This window comes from Peromyscus californicus, unplaced genomic scaffold, assembly GCF_007827085.1.
Source record: "Peromyscus californicus insignis strain IS unplaced genomic scaffold, ASM782708v3 Scaffold_4__1_contigs__length_199733344, whole genome shotgun sequence".
NCBI classification, from domain to species: Eukaryota; Metazoa; Chordata; class Mammalia; order Rodentia; family Cricetidae; genus Peromyscus; species Peromyscus californicus.
In genome coordinates this window covers 97,613,839-97,635,837 of record NW_026294562.1, presented here as the reverse complement: position 1 = coordinate 97,635,837, position 21,999 = coordinate 97,613,839, and the positions used below count along the sequence as shown (strand labels likewise).

At 46.3% G+C, this 21,999-nt stretch overlaps 1 protein-coding gene and 1 non-coding gene across 2 annotated transcripts; both read left to right on the top strand.

The window, feature by feature from the left end:
• The first annotated feature begins 3,777 nt into the window (after positions 1 to 3,777).
• On the top strand, positions 3,778 to 3,884 carry LOC128095762 (U6 spliceosomal RNA). The gene has a single exon (XR_008213371.1). It is a non-coding gene; the product is annotated as a U6 spliceosomal RNA (small nuclear RNA).
• A 14,055-nt stretch (positions 3,885 to 17,939) lies between these two features.
• Smpd1 (sphingomyelin phosphodiesterase 1) lies at positions 17,940 to 21,979 on the top strand. Its single transcript, XM_052713383.1, has 6 exons — positions 17,940 to 18,397; positions 18,822 to 19,594; positions 20,134 to 20,305; positions 20,531 to 20,607; positions 20,963 to 21,108; positions 21,234 to 21,979. The coding sequence occupies exons 1-6, from the start codon at positions 18,092 to 18,094 to the stop codon at positions 21,641 to 21,643; spliced, it is 1,884 nt and encodes a 627-aa protein (XP_052569343.1). The 5' UTR covers positions 17,940 to 18,091; the 3' UTR covers positions 21,644 to 21,979.
• Positions 21,980 to 21,999: the final 20 nt, after the last annotated feature.

Genomic DNA, 21,999 nt, shown 5'->3' with positions numbered 1-21,999 from the left:
AGAAAGTAACACAGAGAGTCAGGTATACCAGACAATTCAGCTAGTCAGTCAACAAATATTTCTTAAGTGCTGAAGTGAGTTACATGGTAATCCCACCTCTCCACCACCTCCAAAAAATTGTGCCCTAGAACCTGTGAATGTGAGTTATTTGGAAAAGGGAGTTCACAGAAAACTAAGTTAAGGCTCTCAAGATGAGACCTTGTGGACTCAATGGGCCCTTAACCCAATGGCAAGTCCCCTCATAAGAGACACCCACCAAACTGGATTTGGTGGTGTGTGCCTGTAATCCCAGCACTTGGGAGACTCAGGCAGGGGCATTTCTATGAGTTTAAAGTCATCCTGGGTTATATACCAGGCGATAATTGGGGCTACATATAGCAAGACCATACCTCAAAAACAGGGTGGGCTAGGATATGGCCAGCTCAGTTGGTCAAGTGCTTGCACAGTATTCACAAAACCTTGGGTTAAATCTCTAGGACCACGTAGACCCAGTGTGGTGGTGCACACCTGTAATCCCAGCTGAGGAGGTAGAGGCAGGAGGATCCAAAATCCAAAGTCATCTTGCTTCACATCACATTTTCGGCCAGCCCAGCCTACATGAGATCCTGTCTCCAAAACAAAACAATATCAAAAGCAGACTCAGAACATACACACACTGCATAAAGGACCGGGTAAAGACAGGGGAGAGACTGGGCCTTTTAGAGGGAATGTGGCTCTGATAACATCTTTTATATTTTAAACCTGGGCCTCAGAACTGTGAGTGAATAAGCTTCAACTGACTTAAGCCACCTGGCTGTGGAGATAAAGTCCTATGGAGTTGACACAGCACAGCTATGTGTTATGACTGGTGCTGAGCATGCAATCCACTCAAATGCGTGCTCTGGATCTAATCTTATCATTTGTTAAATAAATATTTGCTTAGTGCGTATTAGATGCCAGCTACTATTCTAGACACTGGATTACACGAGTGAATAAATTCTCCACTTCCTTGTAATTAATTCCATATGAGCAACTCCTTCATTTGTTAGTCTATGGGTGACCTCATTCTGGTCGGAGATTCAGCCCTTTCTTTTCTTTTTCTTTTGTGGTACTAAAGATTGAACCCAGGTCCTCCCAAGTGCTAGGCAAGCACTAAACTATAACCCCAGACTTCTTTTTAATTTTTTTTTTGTACTTCAAAGCATTATCTCTCTAAATTGCCACAGACTGGCCTTGAACTCACACTGTACTTGAGATTCCCTGCCTCAACTTCCTGAGTATCTGGGTGCCTGGCCACCAGGCTCTACTCAAGATTCAGCCTTTCTCACCACCCATGTGACCAATTCCTTATATTAAACTCTATCTTGGGGCTGGAGAGATGACTCAGCAGTTACAAATGGGTACTGTTCTTACAGAAGAACTTCAGCTCCCAACACCTAAGTCAGGTTGCTCAAAACTGCATGTAACTCTAGCTTCAGAGAACCCAACACCCTCTTCTGACCTCCTCAGGTATCCACACACAGTGCACCTACCTATACACAAGGCACATACAAATACACATAATTTAATATAAAATGTTTATAAATAAATAAAGTATCTTATTAGAACATGCAATGTGGTTCGTTTTCTCACAAGTCCCTAATCATATAGATACAGGATGAGGTGCTACATTCAAAACTGTGCTGAGAGAAGATCCATCGAGCAGAGAAACCCAAGTGATTTGAAAGGTTTCAGACCACAGGATAAAGATCTGTAAGAGCTCGGCATAGTGGCACACATCTTTAATCCTAGCACTCAGAGGCTAGAGGCAGACAGATCACTGTAAGCTCAAGGATATCCTGGTCTACATAGCAAGGAGGGAGGGAGCAAGGGAGGGAAGGAGGAAGAAAGGGAGGGAGGGAGGCAAGGAGGGAGGGGGGGGAGGGAGGGAGGGAGAGAAAAGATCTAAGGTGAACATTGCATTCCAGGGAGAAAAGAGGCTGTGGAGACATGAAATACATCTGAGTGTATTCAAAGAACCATGTGTAGCACCTGGTCTGGTGGCAGAGGCCTGCAATCCTGGCCACTCGGGAGAATGAGGCTCAAGACCAACCTGAGCTGCATATTGAAACTGTTTCCCAAAATGAAAAATAAAAAGGGATTTAGGATATGATTCTGTGGTAGAGCACTTGCCAAGCATTTGGGAGGTGCTGAATTCTGTTTCCTATAATCCCAGAACTTGAAGATAGAAGCAGGAGGATCAGGAGTTCAAGACTAACCCCAGCTCTATAACAAGTTCCAGGCCAATCTGTCCAAAAAAGGTTATATGGGTTGGAATATCGTTTAGAGTGTGAGTTTGGTATAGTAAGAAAAGAAAGGAGCTGGGTAGCCAAGGCTGTGAGGTAGGTGGAGGCTGGTTCCCACTCAAAGCCTTTAAATCAGTAGCTCTTGAACTGTGGGTCGTGATTCCTTGGGGAATGAATGGCCTTTTCACAGGAGCTATACATCAGATAGCCTGCATATCAGATATTTGCATTATGATTCATAACTGTCACACATTACAGTTATGAAGTAGCAACGAAATTGGATCTTATGGCTGGGAGGTCACCACACCATGAGGAACTGTGTTAAAGGGTCTCAGCATTAGGAGGGTGAGAACCACTGCTTTAAAGGGTTCCCAACTATGGCCTTCATAGTCTTGACTCCATCAGTTCTTCGACTTCAGCTCACTCCATTTCTTGAACACTCTCAGCTATATCCAGTTGTGACTTCCTCCCAAGGTCTTTTCACTTGCTGTTCCCTCTGTCAGGAATATTTTCCCCCAATTAGTCCATTCTCATCTCCTTTAAGTCTTTGAGATTTCCCCTTACCCACCTACTTGAACTGAATATGCACCAAGCTCTCACTCCCTCGGGCCACACTTTGTTTTCCTCCATAGCACTTATCACTCCATCACACTACTTTTGTCAAACTATGGTAATAAGGGTTTCTTAATATTTATTTACCTATTCTCAACACCTAGAATTTTATCTGTCACATTGTAGGGCTCTCTTCTTCTAATTTACTGACTCAAGTTATTCATTCACTAGAAGTGTGATCTGACGCACAGTGTGTGTACATGTCTGTGTATGTGTCTCTCTCTTTCTGTATATGTGTGTGTCTGTGTGTGTGTATGTGTATCTCTGTGTGTGTGTGAGACAGAGAGAGAGAGAGAGAGAGAGAGAGAGAGAGAGAGAGAGAGAGAGAGAGAGAGAAACAGAGAGAAATGCTAATGATTAAACCCAAGGCTTCATATGTGCTAGGCAAGTGCTCTGTTACTGAACTACATCTTCAATCTGATACACAATTTCAAACAGGAAAATCAGGCTGTGGAGACAGACTATGGCCTTGGGGGCAAAGAGCAGCAGAAGGGAAATGATTTAGGGAAACGTGAAACAATCTAAGCAAGAGATGACAGTAGCTTAGGCTAAGCCCACAGTTACAGAGGTGATCAGCAGAGATAAGAGTTAAGATACATTTTTGGAGTGAGTGTGGTGGTGGCACATGCCTTTAGTCCCAGCACTCAAAAGGCAGAGGCAGGATGATCTCTGTAGTTCTAGGCCAGCCTGGTCTACAAAGTTAATTCCAAGACAGCCCCGACTATGTAGAAAAACTGTCTCAAAACAAACAGATGAAAAGGTTTTGCAGGCAGAAGAGATACAGTTTGGTAATGAAGTAAAGTTAGAAATAAAGGGGATGAGTGTCAAAGTGTCTCACGGGATGAGGCGTCGTATCTCCAAATCAGGAAGACTGCTCTACTGGTATCAAAGTCAGCAGAGGGCGCTTGCTTTGGCAGCACATATACTAAAACTGGAACAATATGGAGAATATTAGCATGGTTCATGCACGAGGATAAAGCTCGAATTCATGAAGTGTTTTTTTTTTTCTTCTTTTTCTTCTTTTGCAGGGGAAGTGGAAAGGGTTTATTAAAACTTACCGGTTGAAGTCCATCGTGGAGGAAAGCCAGAACAAGAGCTCAGGACAGGAAGTGTTCTGTATCTAAAGAAAGAAAAATAGAGTCACACACCTTTAGTTCCAGCACTGGGAAGGCTGTTCTCAGAACCTTGAGGTCAGGGACACGTTGTATAGGAATTTATGGCTAGTTTACATGGCCGGAGACCAGTTCACCCAAGATGGTTTTAGCACTTGAAGTATTCTTAGGAATACTTTCACAAAATGATATAACTATAGTTCAGGTATATTATTTACTGCAGTTGTGAGGTCCAGTAGAAGTTCCAGCCTCTTAGGAAGCAAGAAATATTTCCACAACATTAGTTAATCACTAATGCCCATAATCTTCAGAATCTCTGGCACTTGGGACCAGCTGAGCTCAAAGATGCTACCCAAGTCCAGGTGAGGGGTCCACACAGGCAACAGCTCCTGTCTTCTTTTTGTTGTTCTTTGAGATATATCTCTTGTGGTCCAGGCTGTCTTAGAACTCTCTGTGAAGCTGATGCCCTTAAGTTCCTGCTCTTTCTACCTCCAACTCCCAAGCTGGGTATGACAGGCATGTGACAGACACCACATCTGACATTCCTAGTTCTTTTCTTCTGGAAGAAAGGCAAAATAGATATGGAGAAAAAAAAACAGAATTCATAAAATAAAAGTTAAACTTTTAAAAAGTTCTGCATTCCAATAGCCGCTAAAAGGAAAAAAACTAGAAAAAACAATTGAAGCATCTGTTTTGTTTTGTTTTGTTTTGTTTTGAGACAAGTTATCTAAAGTCTCGGGCTGGCTTAACTAATGTTGCTGCATGGCTGAGGATGACTTTGAACTCCTAACCCTCCTGCCTCTCTCCCATGTGCTGCCCAGTTCAACATGGAAACTAACAGTATCAAAGGTCAATCTCTCTATGAGAAAAGAAATTCGTAGAAATTTATAACAGCAACAATCAGGCTGGAGAACTGCCTCAGCAGTGAAGAGCACTGGCTGCTCTTTCAGAAGACCCAGGTTCATTTCCCAGCACCCATATGGAGGTTTACAACTGTCTATAACTTCAGTTTTAGGGGATCTGAAACGCTCTTCTGGCCTCTGTGGGCATCAAGGAATGCATATGTGCAAGAAATACATGCATGCAAAATACCTATACATGTAAAAATAAAAATAAATCTTAAAAAATCCAACAATTCAAGAAAAAAAGTGGGTAAAGGAAAGAAATCAAATAAAAACTGTACTGATGGCTAGAAATACAAAAAGGTGCCCGGGTTCAGTCACAGAGAGCACAAACCAGGACTCTCAAGTGTCATTCACGAATCCTCACACAAGCAAAGGTAACACAGAGAATATCTACAGAGAGCAGGTGCTAGCAGTGTTTGCCTTAGGTAAGAGGAGCTCGGCGGCTGGGAACAAAGAAGACAGCTCCATTTTCTTCAGACTTTCCACTCTACACCCTTTGGAACCTTTTGAGTTTAGACTCATGTAAATGTGTTGCCTGTTTTTAAATGTAATTCAAACATACTTCAACAAAAGGATCTAAATTGAGGTCAATGTCACTGTCTGAGCCCGAACCTGTTTCCAGACTTGCTTGGACCTCCCTGCCCTTCTGCCATGTCAGTCGAAACCTCTTGCATCCTACAGAAAGCTGTTAGCCACTGCTTCCCTAAGCCTTTCGTGGTCACATTAACCCCAGCTGAACCTTTCATCTTCTGAACACAGGAACTATATTTATACATCAGTCCCGAAAGGACACCAAAATAAAAAATCAGTTGGAACTCTTGAGTCACTCCAAAACTCAGCACATTCTTTGAACTTCTACAGACCACACTCCACAGCCATGAGAATGCAAAGGGAATACCAAGGCAAGTTTACTCAGATGCAGTGAGGAGTGACCAAAAGTATCTCTTGTTCTCTTTAAGGAGACACAAAGTGGGGGGCAAGGGGGTTGGGGAAATGGTTCAGGGGGAAAGAAAGTGCTTGATACACCAACATGAGGACCCGAGTTTTGATCCCAAGAGCCCAGATAAAGCCAGACTGTGGCGTCTATAACCCCAGCAGTCCTACAGAGAGGTGGGAGACAGAGAGAGAGAAGCTGGGAGGCCAGCAGCTCGTACAGCAGCAATCAAGAGACCCTGTTGCCAAAAGAATGGCAGATGATGACCAAACCCTGCTGTGTCCTCACCTGCCTCTCTCTATACAGACATACATGCACACGTGTATACTACAGTTTACAAAAAAAAGAGAAGAAGGAAGAGGAGAAACAAAAGGACAGAAAAGGGGAGAGGGAATGAAGGGAGTGGAGAGAAGGGAATAAGAAGAGAAGGAAGAGGAGAAGAGAAGGGAGAGAGAGGGAAGGGGAGAGAAGAGGAAGGGAGAAGAAGGGAAAGGAAGAGGGAGGGGAGAGGGGAAAGGAAGGAAGAAAAGGAAAGAAAGGAGAGGAGAGGAGGGGAGGGAGAGAAGAGGAAGGGAGAAGGGAGGGAGGGGAGGAATAAAGGAAAGCTTCACCACTCACTGCAAGCCTCCATCATCTGCTTGATCTTTATCTTCCACTCATTTCCCCATCTCTCTCTCCCACACAATGTTTGGCTTTCAACATGTGGAAGAGCTTTATGAGGCATGAAATAAAGATGAAATAAGCTCTGTCTGCCTAGATCCCTTTCACACAGATTCGCTTGGACAATGATGAGAAGCTACAGTCAGGCTGAACTGGGTTTCATCACTCACGCTTGGAATCATTCCTTAAAGCAGCTGGTTCTACTTATCCTATGACACCAGAGTGGAAGTAGAGTAATGTCCCTATACATCCAAATATCATTACGCTTCCCTAATCAATTGGCCTGTGTACTGACTGTAGTGCTGTTTCCTGACTTTACTCAAATCACCAACTTCTTGTCACTGATGTTTGCTATGTCTTTTGTGCTAGAGTAGTGGAAATTTGTCAATCTAAAGGTAGAAATCAAAGCCGTACTTGTAAGATAAGGAACTAGACCACTTCCTTGGCTGCTTAAAAATATCGTTTAGATTTATTTTATTTTATGTGTATGGGAGGTGTTGCCTACATGTATATCTGAAGGACCCACAGAAGTCAGAAGAGGGCATCTCAAAGCCCCTGGACCTGGAGTTGCAGATGGTTGTTATGGGGGTCCCAGCAAGCACCATGGTGGGTAGAGAAACATCCAAGTGAGGTAAGAGGGAAGCTCAGTTCAGCCTGACTTAGCTAGCCTGTGTCAAACTTCTGGAGTCTGACACCAGGCCAGTTTATTTTAGACATATTTATGTACAGTATAATTTTGGGAAAAAGTTTCCTGGTAACAATTATCTCAACTCCACATGCACAACAAAGCTTAAGGCATGACTACATCAAAACTCTTGCAAAGAACATGTGACCTCTACCATGAAGATGGGCTCTATAGTTTAAGGGCCTAGGATCTGATGTGGTCTCTGACCAAAATAATGTAGAAAGCACCAGGCTATATAGTACATGAAACATTTCCCATAAGGGTGGGTTCTATTGATTGAGAAACAAAGCTAAAGATAAATGTCTAGGGAGGAGAGTCTGGGATAAACGTTCTAGGGGCTTTGGATGAGGACTGTACCTACAGATAACAAGGGTCATCAAGATATTAACAACATCAGCCTTCTAGGTGGAAAACGGGTAAGATAAGTCTTTTGCACCCTGAAGACCTTTCGGCCGCATCAGACCGAATTGGAAAAACCCAGGTTTACTGGGTAAAGCGTTCCCGGGTGATTGTCGACCCCTCAGAGAGAAGACGGGGCTGAGATCGAATGAACCACATGTCTTGTTTTCTGGGATGCAGCTTATATACCCTGTGGGAGTGGTCTTGAGCCTCTCTGGGGGAGGAGCTGTGTGTAGTGGGCTTTGAAGGGGCGGGTTTAGGGAAAGAGATAGGGGAGGGGAGTTGAGGTGGAGCTTCCACCAGACTCCTTCCAAACATTCCAGATTCTTTGGGTATAGGGATACCAGGGTGCCAGGGGTTGAGGTGGAGCTCCCACCCAAACAGGGTATACATTTCCTCCATCGATGAGATGATCCTTCGTGACTAATGGTCCCGGTTTCTTCAATGCCTGTCTGTGAGCACTCAAGATGTGTGTGCTGGGAAACAAACCTGGGTCCTGTGCAGGGATTATAAACGCTCTTAACTGCGGAACCATCTTTCCACTTCCCCACCCCAATCCCCGCAGTCATTTTTAAACATCTCCAGCTAACTTCTTTTTTCTTATTGTTTTGGGGCTTTGTTTTGTTTTAGACAGGATTTCTCTGTTTAGCCCTGGCTGTCCTGGAACTCACTCTCTAGACCAGGCTGGCCTCGAACTCAGAGATCTGCCTGCTTCTGCCTCCTGAGCACTGAGATTAAAAGTATGTACCACGACCGTCCAAGCTCCAGCTTACTTCTTATCTGGACAAAGAGTGGAAGATACTTTTTTTCTTTTCCTGATTTCAAATTACCCATCATAAAGGCCAGAAAGGTAGTGTTAATCCCACCGGTGGAGAATAAGACCACTCCCACCGTTTAAACTCAAATTTGAAGCAAGCTTTAATTAAATATTGGCCAGGCTGATGGACTTTCTGGCCAGGTCCATCTCCAGTTTTCCATAAAATGACCCCAAGTCACAGCGTTCATGGGGCTTAAAAAGACAAACCCACAATCCACTGTATTTCCCATCAGGTCCAATCAGAGGCAAGCATTCATCCTGACGTATTTCCTGACTTGAACCTCCCTCCCACGTGTGATCAAGCACTTCCAGTGTAGCTGGGTCAAACGAACTTGCTTAGGGGAGGGAAGACATGTGGCTTGTTATCTTACACAGCCTCCAGCGTTTCAGGAACTGTCTTTCCTGGGGCCAGGGGCTTGCAGATCAGAGGCATTTTTGTTTCATGGATCTTTTAGGCACAGTAATTAAGACAAAACCTAACTTTGGCTCTCACAGTGGCTCATCAGCTAAGAGTATATGCTGCTCAATCATGAGGATTAGAGTTCAGATCCCAGCACCCATGTGACAAGCTGGGCTTTCCACAAACACCCGCTCTGAGGGAACCAGCTTTTGGTCTGTGGTAAGCTCACCCTGCACATACCTGTACACAAATATAAATGATAAATAAATAAATCTCTTAAAAATAATAATAAAATGAATGGTTCCTTGGTTATTTGCAATGTGATGTGTTTCCCACCTTTATAGTCATGTGTAACCCTGAGGCATGCTGTCTGGGAATGTCACATGGCATCTTGAGATCTGTGACTATTTCACAAACTGAAATACATCTTGGGCTCATATAAGCCAATCTCTGACAAGAGTTTCTCAGTGGGGTGTGGGGAAAGAGGATGGGGCAGAGTCGATGAGAGAGGCATAAGTACTGGGTTTATTTCAGTACTTTGGCTGTCATTTGCAGCTTTCTGTTACTCAACATGGATGGTAAAACTAAGGGGAGAGATAACCAATATAGTTCAAAGAGAATAAACAGAGTGAGATGCAGAGCAATGCCAACCAGGAAGAGTATCTGCACTGCTGGGAACAGGGCTTTCCTACTTCCTGGCTGTGTGATCCGAGGCAAGTTACTTAAGTCTCTGAACCTGTTTTGTCATTTGGAGAAAAAGATGCACACCACACCGTGAGTGCTGTGGTGCTTACTGTGGCTTCTAGGGTGTAAGGCGGGAGACAGGAAGAGGATGACTATCACGTAGGGCTCAATGTGTTAAAACGATGGAATTTTAATCTGCATGGCTCCTAAATTATCTATTATAGAGAAGGCAAAAATCACTGTGGGCATTGCAGTAGCAGGGTGGGTGTTGTGGCGGCAGAGGAATCAGCAATATGAAGTTATCTGCCAAGTTGTGAACCGGTTATGATAGATAGGATTGATCGTGGCAACCGGAAACCTGAAGCAGAGCCCTGTGAAGTCATGACTTTAGCACTGCATCCTTATTGTCAGCCGTAGAGCCTTCTCTTTCCTGCTATTCAAGTTCAGGAGCAGAAAGGGCAAGCTTGAGTCTCTTCCTGTTGGGATTCTTTCAGAGGTGAAAGCCCCCACAGAAGGGGCTAGGGATGTAGCTCAGTTGGTAGAGTGCTCATCTAACATGTGTGGAGCCCTGGGTTTGATCCCCGGTGCTGTATAAATCAGGCATGGTGGTACATGCCTGTAATTTCAGCATTTGGGAGGTGGAGGGAGGAGAGAGGATTGGAAATTCAAGATCGTCTTCAGCTACATTAGAGCTCAAAGCCAGTCCGGGCTACAAGAGAACCTGTCAAGGAAGGAAGAGAGGGAGGGAAAGAGGCCCAGGAACTGAGAGTATCTGTGACAGAACTATTATGATGTTAGATTATAGAGTATGGTTTATGTGGACAGGAAGCCATGATGGGGTGGACACACAGGGAGAAAAAGAAAGGGAGAAGGACTGGGCGTTTGAGAGTCGTTTGTGGTACTGACATCAGACCTAGGGTCTTCCTCATGCTGGAGGTACATTCCTATGCCTGTTTTTACTTTTTATTATGAGACAGGGTATAAGTTTTTCAGGCTGCCCTTGGACTTGAGTTTGTAATTCCCCTGCCTCAGCTTCCTGTGTAGCTGGAATTACAGGCCTTTGCCAGCAGGTCCAGCTAGACTAGATGTATGGATGAGGTCAGAGAGCTACTGCAGTAGGGGTGGGAGCCATTGTGTATGCTCACAGCTGGCGGAAAAGTGCCTCTAGGGCTCAGTTTCTTCAGAGACTAGACATGGTGAGAAATGTAAAAATCTCTAGGTTTACCAACTGGATTTCCCCTTGTTCAGCCCTCAGGGTTGAAACATTCTTTTCTACATCAAGTTCCCATTACACATCTCTGAGTCACCAGAAGTGAGGTGTCCACGTGGAACTGTGTAGCTGGAGACAGCAATGTCTCAGGGCACAGGGGAGGATCTCATGCCATACATGCTGTGAGGCAGCTCTGAATGGACAGCAGTGACTAGATCATCGCAGATGCTGGTGACATCGTGTGTCCATGGTTCCTGTCCTGTGTTGACAGGAACCAGCAGAACTTGGCTTCTTTGCCTCCTCATGCTGATGGAGGAGGCACAAGCTGCCCAGTCATCTTGATGCCAACTGTGGCAAGACAGTCACTCTGGTCTGACCCTCTGTCTCCAGATCTCCTCATCACCACCAATTCCTCACTCTCAGATAGCTGTGGTCCCTCCCCCAGGGTAAGTGTAGACATCTGAATTACAAACTTGTTGGGCAATGCAGATACACACTGCATGTGCTGAAGCACCACACTGAACCTTACACCTTTGCTTATCTATCTACATTCCCACCACTAGAGCAATTCCAATGTTCTTCAAGACAATGTGACTACTTCCCAAATCTAGAACAGAATCTATCTGGATGTGATGGCATACACCTTTAATCCCAGCTCTTCGGAGGCAGAGGCAGGAGGAGCTCTGAGTTTGAAGCTAGCCTGGTCTATAGATTGAGTCCAAGCCAGCCAGGACTACATAGTGAGACCCTGTTTCAAAAAAAAAAATAGAACAAGGCTTAGCAAACATTCTCTATAAAGACTAAGAGCACAAACGCTGCATGTGTTGAGACTCATACTACCCCTGCTGGGATTACTTATCTCTGACATAGTGTCAAAGCTGATACAGATAATGCATAATGAACAGGATGGCACTGTACAAAAACAAAACTTCATTTATTGACACTAAAATCCAAATTTCATATAACATTTTATCTCTCCTCTCCCCTACCCCCGCCAGACAACTACATGTGACATTTAATATCAATTAAATCATGCCATGTTTACTGTGGTCACACACACCTATAATCCCAGAAATCGGAAGGGCTAGGTAATGACGTGCTTTGTTCAGAGTCACACAAATAGTCAGCGGCAGAACTAGGATCCAAACCCAGGTGGCCTGAATATAAAGCCCCCCTTAAGAGCTTCAGCACCACCTCTGCTACAGGGGAGTCTATTTCAGGGTGTTGGAATTCCCTGCTTCTAAATAACTCTTAGTTCACTAGTACTCCCTAAAATTTCCACAGGAGGGAGACCTTTCCCCACTCAACTCGAAGATGGTGGCTTTGGTCTTCTGGAGTCCATTTGTAGTTTCCTGGGCAGTTGAAGAGTTGATTGGCCACCTGTGCAGAATTTACACTGGTCCCCTGCCACCGAGAACCCAGGCACCATAAACAGGTGCTCACCAAGTTACCCCAAGGTAGGAATTAGCTCCGTGGTAGACTGCTTGTCTATCCTGCACAAAAACCCAGGTTTGACTCCCAGCACTGCAAGAAAACCAGGCTTGGTGGCATAGACCAAGAATCCCAGCACTGGGGAATGGCAGGCGTGAAAATCATAAGTTCAGGTTCATCCAAGACACGTGGCTAGTTTGAAGCCGGACTGAGCAACATGAGACCCTATTTTTTAGAAAATAATAAAACAAACAAAGACAAATTGCTCAAATTGAACTAGAAATTTTCAGCCCTATTCAGACAGCTCACACTGACCAACCACTCCCAGAACTTGACACCTAATCCCGTGGTGACAGGGACTATATAAGCCTTAGGTCTTTTTTTTAAGATTTATTTATTTTTATTGTATGTGTATCAATGTTTTTCCTGTATGTATGTATGATAGCACATGCATGCCTGGTGTCTGGGAGATCATAAAAGAATGTAGGATCCCATGGAGGAGTTATGGATGGTTGTGAGTGGCCATGTGGATTCTGGGAATAGAATCTGGGTTCTCTGGAAAAGCAGTAAGTGCTCTTAACCACTGAGCCATCTCTCCAGACTCTGAAGCCTTGAATCTTTGTGCAACAACCCTTCCCCCAAGTGCTGCTCACTATGCAGACAACCCCACAAGAGGTTCCAAGGTACCAGCATGTTTACGAATAAGGCAGTTCTTGCCACTCTCGTCACCAGCCTTATTCATAATGGCATAGGTTTTATACTGGAACCCTCTACCAAGACAGACACTGAGAAGGAGGGTGTAGTGGGTACTATGTGTGGCCCAGATTTCCCTCTGCACATCTGCTGCTCTATGGGCCATGACCCTCAGCTTCTGAATGACCCTCTACCTGTAAGAGTCACCTTGTCTGTGGCCACATCCATTCCAGAGGCAGCACACATCCTGGGACTGACCGACTTAGAGAAGAATAAAAATCCAGCATCCTTCCCTTTGCTTGGGACAGCTCTGAAGGCTGCCTCCTTAAAATCTGCTGTAGGATCAGCTGAGGCCTCTGTAGAGACTCTACTCACCCAAACCTCTTTCCTTCCTTCCCTTTTCAGATGTTGATTCTGAATGCAACCCATAATAACCCTCCTGCATGTTCATCTCTAGTTGGTGGTCCTGAGAAGCCTGATCTCCAGGTGTCAGTGCTAGGAGTGCTCTGAGAAAGCAGATGCTGGATTGACATGGGGGTGAAGAGGATGGGTCACTCACCACCCAGCTGGTAACAAAGACAATACCCATCAGCAGCTAAGGGACACTCAGGAAAGGTCCTAACAAAACAGGATGACATGGTAGTAAAAAGGGATGTATTAACTGACTTAGTGAATTGTGTTTTTTTGGTTGTTTTCTGGAGACAAGGTCACATTACGCAGTTCAAGCTGCCCTGGAGCTTACTGTGTTGCTCATGCTGGCCTTAAACCCACAGCAATCCTCTTGCCTCACCTCGTGTGCTGAGATTACAAGGGTGAGCCATAACATCTGGCCTGTGAATCAGACTTTTTGGAAAATGCATGGAAAATGTTAATTATAATGATAAGAGAATTTGCTAGCTATTGCTCAGTGCTGTTAATATTCTGAGGAAAAAATACAACAAGATGAAAGCAATTCATTGACAGAAAAAAAATTTAAATGATGGTCTAAGTGAGGTAGAAATGCTTCAATTGACAGAAATGACTTCAGGCCTTCACAAAGTGGGCTTTGAGAAGATATGTATAAAGCCCAAATCACCACTGAGTAACTGTTTCATGGACTTCAGGGACATGCAGTTTACTAAAGCAATCAGGGATGTAAGGTGAAGGGGGAACCAGATGCCCCAGGAGATCATAAGGGTTCTTCTGTACAGGCCAAGGCTGGTCTAAGGAAATACTACTACTTAGCGGGGTTCAGAGACAGCAAGAGATGGTAGAGAGAAGGTGCCCTCCAAAACAAAGAGAAGGGAGGCAGCATGTAACCACCTGAACATCAGAAGCCTGCTAGCATAGACCAGCTACATGAGACCCAATCCCAAAAATAGAGGATAGATGACTGATGATAGATAGATAGATAGACAGACAGACAGACAGACAGATAGATAGATAGATATACATACATACATACATACACATGTACATTCATACATAGATACATACATACATACATATATACATACATACATACATACATACATACATACACAGATAAACAAAAAGAAGAAGGAAGGAAGGGAATGAGGGAAAGGAAGACAGGGAAGGAGTGAAGAGCTTCTAGGGAGGAGAACAAATAGCTTTTGCTTTTTGTTTTTTGTTTGTTTGTTGTTGATGTTTTAGGTATCACAAACAGTTTTTAAGACAACAAAGGTGTGTGGGCTGTAGTGTCCCACAAATTTAATCCCAGCACCTGGGAGGCAGAGGCAGGTGGATTTCTGTGAGTGGAGGCCTACAGGTCTACAGAGTGAGTTGCAGGACGGTCAGAGTAACATAGAGAAACCCTGTCTGGTGGGGGCGGGGGAGGGGGGGACAAAGACGTGATAAAGTATGTGCTTGTCTGCACATCTGTGGCTGTGGTTTTGATGGCCTCTTTAGAACCATAACAGGTCTCTGAAGTGAGTATCTATGGCTAAGTTTACTGTCAGTCCCCCCTGAATAGATATACCACCTCCACCCTGCCCCCCAGGAAGTATACTTCAGGGCAGTCTTCACTTCTTGGAAGTGTCTGCTTTCGTTCAGCCACCAGAAGCTTCACAGAGATCTTTGGGTATCACTGAAGTACCTTCAGTTTAAAGTAATCTTTATATTCATTCTGAGGCTCTGAGTGTGTTGGTCTCCGGTTCAAATCTAAAGCTTTGGGGCTAGAGAGATGGCTTAGCGGTTTAGAGCATTTGTTGATTTTGTAGAGGGTTCAGGTTTGATTCCAGGTGCCCACATGGAAACTAACAACCCCTGGCAACCTCAATTTCAGGAAATCTGTCATTTTCTTCTGACCTCACCAAGCACTGTGAGGCATTCTCATGGTGCGAGTATGTACATGAAGTCAAAATATGCAGCTACATAAAATAAATAAATAAATGGAATTTTTTTAATAATTTAACTTTATTTTATGTGCACTGGTGTGAAGGTGTCCGGATCTCTTAGAATGGGAGTTACAGACAGTTGTGAGCTGCTATGTGGGTACTGGGACTTGAACCCCGGTCCTCTGGAAGAACAGTCTGTGCTCCTAACCCCTGAGCCATCTCTCCAGCCCCCGGAATTTTGTATTTGAAGATTCAAAGAACCAGATCAGAAATAACGTGGGGGTAGGGGGATAATGCCTGTACTAAACATGTACCGACTTTTTTCTTGTTAGCAATACAATGTAACAACTATTGTTACTATTAAGAATAAGCAGTCTATACAGGATTTAAAGTATATAAATGTGTGTAACTTACACGCAAGTGCAGCACTACTCCATTCTATAGAAGGAAGGGGCCTGAGCATTCTTGAGCTTTAGTATCCAAGAGGATCCTGGGAAACATTGCAGGAAAATTGTACCTAATGCCTAAATTTGTTGTAAGAATTGAGTTAACTCAGAGCCCTCAGGGAAGCCCAGCATATAATCTTGGAATTTGTTGGGTAATTATCATGATTATCTGAAATGAAGTCTACAAGGCAGGGGGAGAGTCCCATGAAATGCATCCTCTAAGAAAACCACTAGCAGGGTTTTGGTTTCATAGCTTGGACTCTTAGACTGTTGTAGGAATCCAATAGATTAAGTTTGCTGTTGTAAAATGCCTTTGTCTTAGCTTTCTCATCAGCAGAGTGGGAACAGCAATAGTTTTGTTTAATTTTGCTTGGAGGCAGGGTCTCAAGCAGCTCAGACTGGTCAGACTTGTTACATAGACAAGGATGACCTTAAGCTCCTGTTTCTCCTGCCTCCACCTCTCAAGTGACAGGATTACCAGCGTGTGCCATCATGCTGGTAACCAGCTCAAGAATGGTGGTATTATCGTTATTTTTGGGATTGGGGTGAGAATTGAAAATTAGTCATTATAAAGGGCCCAGGCTAGTGCTTAGCACATTTAAAGAATTCAATATAATTAAACCCTTTACCACTGGGGCTATAATTCCTCTTCCTAATTTTTTTTTTTTTGAGACATACTTTGGTGCAGTCCAGGGTGGACTCAAACTTCTCAAACTGACTTTGTAACTGAGGGTGGCCTTTAATGCCTGATCTTCCTATCTCCACTTCCCAAGTGCAGGGATTATAGGAGCACACCCAACCCTTCTTTTATTAAAAGGAAGGAAATGACATTCTTATGTGAGCCCAAAGTCCCTTCTATCCAAAGAATTCTGAATCAGATTCTCAGATAAAGCTACACTAGGAGACTGTTGCCTGGCACCCATTTGTAAAGCCAGCCAGCACTGTGGAGGCTGGGCCAAGACACAGTGAGATCCTGTCTTAAAGTAAAAAAAACAAACAAAAGACTTAAAGCACTTAAGTGACTGCTTTCTGATTGGATTTAAGACCTCCGTGAGATGAGATGGAACCCATACCATTATCAGGGCACCCATACCATTATCAGGGCACCCATACCATTATCAGGGCTAAGGACCTGTGGTTAGATAGGTCACAGGCCCTAGGGAAAAACCTACTACTATCATGCTGCTAAATAGGCGGAGTAATTAAATGACTCTAGTGTCTTTTATCTGTACCCGTAGATTAGAGAGCACTTCTCAACCCTCAACAGAGAAGCTTCTTGAAGCAGATGAGAGTTAATACCAACACCTACAACTGATCAACACAGAGAACAAGAGACTTCAAAGTGATCTGCCCTAAATAGGGTCTATATCACACTTTTGCCCACAAGGCTAAAGAACTGAAAGAGAGGGTGAAAGATTGAAAGAGCCAGGGGCAGTGGATGACTATAAGGAAGCTGTTTTCCGGATACAAGGAATTTGCATACAATGAACTCAGCGATTGTGACAGCATGCACAGGATGCTCAGGCTAGACAAAGTTCCAATCTGGGTGCTGGGGCAACGAAGTCCCACTCCCAGCTAAGGAGCTGTTGGCATTGAATAGCTACTAGGAGAGAAAAGTCGGTTCTCTTTAAGGATATGTCCTCTGGTAAGTCGACCAGACTCCAGGGCAGGCCCCACACTTAATAGTGCTGCTCTTCTAGAGGACCTGGGTCGAATTCCCAGCACCTACATGGCGACTCAAGACATGTATAACTCCAGTCCCGAGGGATCCTACGCCCTCCAGCAGACACCACACACGTGGTGCACATACATACAAAATACCCATACACATAAAATTAATAACAGTAAGTTTTCAATTAAAATAAAGTAACATTAACAAAACCTTAAGTGGCTCGGGGTGCTGTAATGGCGGCAGCGCATGTGGAAACCCAGGGGAGGGACCTCCATGGCAGGTCAGTCCGCTCAATAGAAGGATCACTACCCCAGCCCTTTCTCTCTGAAGTCTCCCTTCCGAGTTAAATAGACAGCTGAGCCTGGTATCTATTCTAGGAATCTGAAAGTAAAAAACGGACCAAGAAGGCTCCTGGGAGTCTCCTAAGGGCTTCCACCAGTTCCAGCCCGAAAACACCGGGCAGTCTGGCCAGCGCGCCCCGCGCAGCAGTCGCTCAAAGCGAAGGCATTTGTCACTGCAAAGTGCACCAGCCTCTCACCAGCGTCTCAGGGCTGCCCGCAGAGATGGGGCGTGTCAGGGGCAGGATCAGGGAAGGCCGACAAGCCCCCTTTTGCTCCGCCCCCAAAGCTTTGACAACACTCCCCGCGGCTGCTGGGGAATAAGAGGAACAGGAAGGGGAGGAGCTGTTTTGTGGCTGGCTGCTGAGTGATCAGTCAACCACAACGAAGGGTAATCGACTGTGTCCAGCGCTACCCGGGGCCCGAGTGCCAGCTAGGGCCTCGGCCTGTGGGGCCTGGAGGGGTGATCCAGTCCTGTCTACGAAGCCTGGCAATGCCCCACCACGGAGTGTCATCTGGCCAGGGCCACCTCAGAGCCGGCTGGGAGCAGAGGCTGGAGAGGTCCTTACCGGCACCCAAGTTGGGACTCGTTTGGATGGGGCTGGGCCTGGCGCTAGTGCTGGCTCTGTTTGACAGCATGATTCTCTGGGCTCCTGCCAGAGCTTATCCTCTTCATGCCCAAGGACATCCCGTCAAATCCAATGCTATAGTGCCCCTGCTTCAGAATGCCTTTGGGTGGCAGAACCTCACCTGCCCCGCCTGCAAAGTCTTATTCACTGCTCTAAACTACGGGTTGAAGGTGAGCGGTTGCGGTGGAATGCGGGGAGGGGGGGTGGGGTGGGGGGGGCGGCGGGGAGGGTGAGGAGAACTGATATGCCCCGGGTCCAATATATTCCCTATAGAGGGTGCTTCCTATGTATACATGTTATACATGTTAACCACTACCCCATTGTGACTTTTGTAAAGTAAGAGTATAGACAGTGCCTTGAGAAAGCCAGCTAGCTAATCCTAGGCTTGAAATGATACTGGACCCTGAGCTAAAGAGTAGGTAGGTGAGGGCTTGGTGCTACCTGAGTCCACTATGTAGGAGGCACTGAGGCGTCCTTATCACGGTGACACTGAGTTCATCCTAGCCCCGATTTAGACATGGAAGCCTGTGGAGTGGTGGCCAGGGTTCACTTGCTCTGCCTCTGACCTCTCATCATTGGTTCCTTCCACCACAGAAGGAGCCCAACGTAGCACGGGTAGGCTCTATGGCCATCAAGATGTGCAAGATGCTGAACATAGCACCACTAAATGTGTGCCAGTCAGCTGTCCATCTCTTTGAGGATGATATGGTGGAGGTATGGACACGATCCGTTCTGAGCCCATCTGAAATTTGTGGCTTGCTTCTGGGCCCCTCCTGTGGACACTGGGACATCTTTTCAACTTGGAACATCTCTTTGCCATCAGTGCCGAAGCCACCCCCCAAACCGCCGAGCCCACCAGCCCCAGGTGCTCCTGTCAGCCGTGTCCTCTTCCTCACTGACCTACACTGGGATCATGACTACCTGGAGGGCACAGATCCTAACTGTGCAGATCCACTCTGCTGCCGCCGGAGCTCTGGTTGGCCACCCAACTCCCAGGCAGGTGCTGGGTACTGGGGCGAGTACAGCAAGTGTGACCTGCCCCTTCGAACTCTAGAGAGCCTGTTGAAAGGGCTGGGCCCTGCCGGTCCTTTTGATATGGTGTACTGGACAGGAGACATCCCTGCCCATGATGTCTGGCAACAGTCTCGCCAGGACCAGCTGAGGGCCCTGACCACCATTACAGACCTCGTGAGGAAGTTCGTGGGGCCTGTGCCGGTGTACCCTGCTGTGGGCAACCACGAGAGCACTCCTGTCAATGGCTTCCCTCCCCCCTTCATAAAGGGGAACCAGTCTTCACAATGGCTCTATGAAGCCATGGCCAAGGCCTGGAAACCCTGGTTACCAGCGGATGCCCTTCAGACCCTCAGGTACTTACTGTCCATGGAAACCCAGGAAGGGAGCAGAAAGCTGGACAAGGGGAAAGGGAGGAGGGAACTGGGCAGACTCTGTTCTAACAAGTGCCCTTTGCACTCCCCACTGCCCTCCCTAACCTGACCCCACCTTCCCTTTCTTATCTCCAGCCACCCTCTTTTCAGAGCTGGCAGTGCAACCTCACTGCACCTCAGCTTGTGTCTGCTTAGGGTGGCTCTCCCTTTAAAATGAATTCCCTTCCCCTTTTAATAGCTCCCATTTTTCTCAACTTGACCAGGCTCACAGCATCTTCCCTCAGAAAGGCCTTTGCTCTCTGGCTTCATTGAATCTCTTGTCCTGAATTCCTGGAGCCCTCAGCACTCTGGGCCTTCTTTACTCAGAGGAGCCCTATAATTACTGCTGCTTTGGTCTTCAGCTAGGATGGGAGCTCCTGGAGGTGGGAGAGGACATCATGTGTGCCTCTGCCTGGCACAGGACCAGGCGTACAGGACTAGGACTGTCCAAGTATTGACACCTCTTGCTTACTTTGTTTCAGAATTGGGGGCTTCTATGCCCTTACCCCTCGCCCTGGCCTCCGCCTCATCTCTCTCAATATGAATTTTTGTTCCCGTGAGAACTTCTGGCTCTTGATCAACTCCACAGATCCGGCTGGTCAACTCCAGTGGCTGGTGGAGGAGCTTCAGGCTGCTGAGAATCGAGGAGACAAAGTAAGGGGGAGTGTGATGAACCCTGTGGAGTAGGTGCAGTGGGGGTTGGGAAGAGGCAGGCTGCTGTGGAGCTAAGACCTGTGAACAGGGACAGAAGAGTGTCACTTCACTTCCTGGAACTCCAATGTTCCCGGGGTCCATGGTCACCCTCTGATGACCTTCATATCCACCCAAGGCTGTCTGGATTCCTCAGTGCTCTGATAACTCCCATAATTCTCCTTTCAGGTGCATATAATTGGCCACATTCCTCCAGGGCATTGCCTCAAGAGCTGGAGCTGGAATTATTACAAAATTATAGACAGGTAAAAGATAGAGGGCTCGGATGTAGAGACTGAAGTGTTGAAATCCCCTCAAGAGCAGGGTGTGACCTTGTGAGTTTACCTTGAGGCAGAGCAGGTGATGTCTGTGAGTTCAAGGTCAGCCTGGTCTACAAAGTGAGTTCCAGGACTGCCAGGGCTGTTACACAGAGAGAAACCCTGTCTGGGGCGGAGGGAGAGAAGAGAAGCAATTTCCTCAAGCACCTCACAATCTTCACCTTCTCCATGGAGCGGAGGAACTATTAAACACGTTGGAGAACGACCACCCTAACTCCCCAGATCTACCCACCCTCATTTCCACCTCCTTACAATCTTCTAATGTCACTGTGTCTCTGGCCAGGTATGAAAACACTCTGGCTGGTCAGTTCTTTGGCCACACTCATGTGGATGAGTTTGAGATCTTCTATGATGAGGAGACTCTGAGCCGGCCGCTAGCTGTAGCCTTCCTGGGGCCCAGTGCTACAACCTATATCAACCTTAACCCTGGTGAGTGAGGCAGAAGGGAGCATTCCTTATCCTTAAGATGGTGTGACAGAAGGGATGGAAGCCAAGGCAGGTCCTCCCCAGAGTTGCCTTTGTTCCCTTCTTTACCACTCAACCCTTTCTTGCAGGTTACCGGGTCTACCAAATAGATGGAAACTACCCCGGAAGCTCCCATGTGGTCCTAGACCATGAGACCTACATCCTGAACCTGACCAAGGCCAATGCACCAAAAGCCACACCACACTGGGAACTCCTCTACAGGGCTCGAGAAACCTATGGACTTCCAGATGCACTGCCTGCCTCCTGGCACAACCTGGTCTACCGCATGCGGGACAATGAGCAACTCTTCCAGACCTTCTGGTTTCTCTACCATAAGGGCCACCCGCCTTCAGAACCCTGTGGCACACCCTGCCGCCTGGCTACTCTGTGTGCCCAGCTCTCAGCCCGTGCAGACAGCCCTGCCCTTTGCCGCCACTTGATGCCCAATGGGAGCCTCCCAGATGTCCATAGCTTGTGGTCACGGACCCTGTTGTGCTAGTGTTCCAGAAGTTCATGTATTAGGAAAGGGACACATTCCTAAGCACTGTTGAGTCAACCTGGCAAAAACTTCTGGGGAAGGAGCCCTGTCAGGCCAGGGAGCAAACCTTTTCATGGAGAGCTTGTTTGGCTGGATTTGGGGGAGGGTTTGGCTGCCCTACCCATGCCCAGTATCTGGATTCCCCCTGAGGCTGATGTCTTCTCAAGGTCAGAGTTGAGGTCAGTGCTCTGAATAGCCAGACAGGACCTGTTAGCCCCAGGCCTGTGCTATCCACCTGTTAACCCTATACTGCTACCTGATCCTGCCGGGCTGTTAAATAAAGAGACTTGGACTCCAGATGACACTGTCCCAATTTC